General features: G+C 37.4%; 1 protein-coding gene across 3 annotated transcripts in view; it reads right to left on the bottom strand.

Moving 5' to 3' along the window:
- Evi5 (ecotropic viral integration site 5) overlaps nucleotides 1–2,462 on the bottom strand; it is a 411,492-nt gene extending 409,030 nt beyond the window's left edge. Inside the window, exon 1 of one of the 3 annotated variants that reach the window (XM_068376824.1) lies at nucleotides 584–2,462. In XM_068376824.1, coding sequence (XP_068232925.1) covers nucleotides 584–687 — 104 coding nt within the window. In that variant the 5' untranslated portion in view covers nucleotides 688–2,462. The remainder of the gene's footprint in view (nucleotides 1–583) is intronic. The other 2 variants (XM_068376825.1, XM_068376826.1) reach the window with 2 other exon arrangements.
- Between the last annotated feature and the right edge of the window lie 617 nt (nucleotides 2,463–3,079).

Consider the following 3,079-nt stretch of genomic DNA (forward strand, 5'->3'; position numbering starts at 1 on the left):
CTTATATTTTCCTAAATATGTATTACAAAGGCGCTTTTTCTGGGAAATACCTTCATCTTGAAAAGGATTTTCGTTTCTTCAAACCCTTTCAAACCCAGATTTCCTTCAAAGGCTCAGACAGTTGTTATTAGATTAATAGTAAGAATTGTCCTAAAAACAAATACTAGGGTTAAATTATTCATAAATAAGTAGTAAAGTACAACTTTCTACCTTAACTTTTGATTGGACCTTTGTTAGATACGAGACCTTTTATTTGACTATGAACCTTATATTTATGTACGACGCTTATCTTAATTCTTCGTTATTTCTGATATATACATTTTGGGTAAAGTGTCTGGCTTCTATTATAGACAGAATCTCCACAATAACAAAAACAAATAAAACTAAATACAACAATAATAACTTATGGGGAAACTGATAAACCACTTCATCAATATTGGCTCACAAACCTAATTACCAATGACAGATACTTACTTACTTAAAAGCAGTGATAAATGGCATTATAGTAATTTCTTAGATGTCACAATCAGTATAATAAAAGCAAATGTCAATCATAATATAATTCTTGTAAATGTCCACTTACCTTTCTTTGTGTTCAGGAATGGGGTCCTGGATGGTTATGGAGTTCAGGCGTTGGAATGTGTTGAGCCTCTGAAGGCGATATAGCTTCAGGTTCTGCAACACCATCTTGGCGGCCCTCTGTAAATCTTCTGCTCAAGGTCCAATTTTTGGCACTTTCTGTTACAGGAATCCCTTGTGGTCCTGCGGTGCAGGAAAAGGGCTACTGATATCAAAGTCTAACTTTTCTAAGCCTAAAGGACTTCCCTAAGGGGAAGTTGACACTAGACCTAACACGATAAAACACATAAGTGACACCTTCGACCCGTCCTTCTGGAGTATCCTTTGACAGGTATGAGGTGTGCCTCCTGACCAAACCCGACGATGTACCAAGATGACGTAAGTCTCAATGCCCTGGTCAAACGCGGGTATGTCAGTGCCTCGCGTCAGACTCACTTATCAAGACTATGCCTTTCGTATCTCGAAGAAACTTGCTTCTCAATTTGTACTCTTATGCAATTCTTTTGATAATATAGATGACCACTCTTGCACGTAAATGTCTCCTTTTTTCTTTAGTAAAGTATTACGATGCCCAAAGTCAAAACTGAATCTATAACCTTGAAACGACTGCAAATTCACCACTTACACGGTCACAAACAATTATCACTTGGTGACGTTATCACAAAATTATTTTCGTCTTCTTTTCGAGGCGTCACCACACACTAGATATTAGAGAGATTTAAAGAAAGAGAAAAAGAAGGGAATTTATGAGAAAACGTTGCCGCTCCGCCCTACGAGTGGAACAACCCGAAGGCCAAGCGAGCAAACGTTGGACTGAGACTGTGATTCCAGTCGAACCGTTCTCTCTCTCGGCTCCTGCGTTGGTGGAGAAAGATGATTATGATAGACCGGTTAAACGCTCTTGTTGGCGGCGAGAGCGAAAGGGAGAATGAGGGAGAACCACATGTAATTGAGGGTGACTATAAAGAACCGGTGTTCTTATTTCCTTTTTTTTTCTTTTCAGATACAGGTGTGTTGCGGTAACATCAAATGAAAGGATTTGTTGTGATTCAAGGTAACCCACGTTAATGTGGTCACTTTGGTAGATGTATGACCTACGTTTTCGTAAGCAGAACTGCTGTTGGATTGCTAGTCGGATTATTTTGCTTTTCAGTGTTTATACTAACGCCGAGTACTGTAATCTTAAGGTTTTATTATATGGACGTTATGAAAGAATGCGTCTTTTTTTTTCTATATTGTGCGTTGCTTACACTATTTTGGAATATGCACGAGACTATTCCTTGTATATTGCGGACACTTTCTTTATCAGTAATGTAAATGTTAAATCTTCAATACAACATTTGCGATTTTAAATGATGACGTCCTAAATGCACTTCAGGCAATTATTCATTAATGATGAGCTTCTTACGACAATAGAAGGTATCACTAGATACGAAAGTAATATTTGTACTATTTGGAGGACAATTCTCACGTCTCGTAGTTGTAGAAGTCTTGAATGATTTAGGTTTCACAAGTGGTTTCTCCTTAGGCCTATGGAGGAGAAGGACTGACTTTTAGTTGACTTGTGCCTAACAGGAATGTCGAAAGAAGATAACGAAACCGTGATGCCAATTTCACCAAGCCCGAGTGCCACCCAAACCACCAGTTGCCCGACCCAAGACTTCGTACGAGTGCCTGCAGGGCTCTGTGGCACACAACCTTATATAGGTCGTGGTATGCGTGACGACCTACCGCGTGAATCCTTCCTCTTTTGGTCAGTTTTTATCGTACCAGTGGCACCATGAGGCGGTATCCTTTGCTACTTGTTTTTATCCTAACTTTAGATAGGATTTTGTTCCTATACTTCTGTTAGCTATTTATAAAAATAAATGCTTATTTAGATACCTTGTGTTTATTTTTAGTAATTTTATATTCCCGTTTGAGAAATTCTATATTTTTAGCTTGCTTTATGAGAAAGAACTTTTACACTAAAATCTAACCTTTGCGATTTTTTACGAAATTTCTGTAGATTATTTCGTATCTATATAAACATTTGTAACGCTAGTTATCTTAAGCCCTCCTGACGCTCTTAAGATCAGTTGCTACTTATGAAATGTTGGATGCAAAATATTTTTTTCTTTTATCGTAATTATGAATGAATGGATTTGGGTATGATCTTAGTGAAGATGTAATGAAAAGAGTACTTGAGAAAACGAAAATAAATGATCAAATTATGGTATATAAAGACAATGGTTACATCTAAGATTGATCAATGCTAAGTGTTCAGATATGAATAAAGTTGTCAAAACTAGAGAAAAACATTAATGTCTATCTACTTTAACTCGAGCAAAAAGTGGTGATGAGAGAACCCGTTAATTGGTTCAAGGGTAACACGACCGTGGGTAATCACCGCCTTTGAGATCGCAACTTAGCTATACTGTGAATTAGTACTTTCAAGTTCCTTACGGATCTACTTCTAGGGTTGCCTATCAATATATCTTCATCGGGAAGAGAGAGAAAA

The sequence above is a fragment of the Palaemon carinicauda genome, chromosome 7 (assembly GCF_036898095.1).
Source record: "Palaemon carinicauda isolate YSFRI2023 chromosome 7, ASM3689809v2, whole genome shotgun sequence".
Classification (NCBI taxonomy): Eukaryota; Metazoa; Arthropoda; class Malacostraca; order Decapoda; family Palaemonidae; genus Palaemon; species Palaemon carinicauda.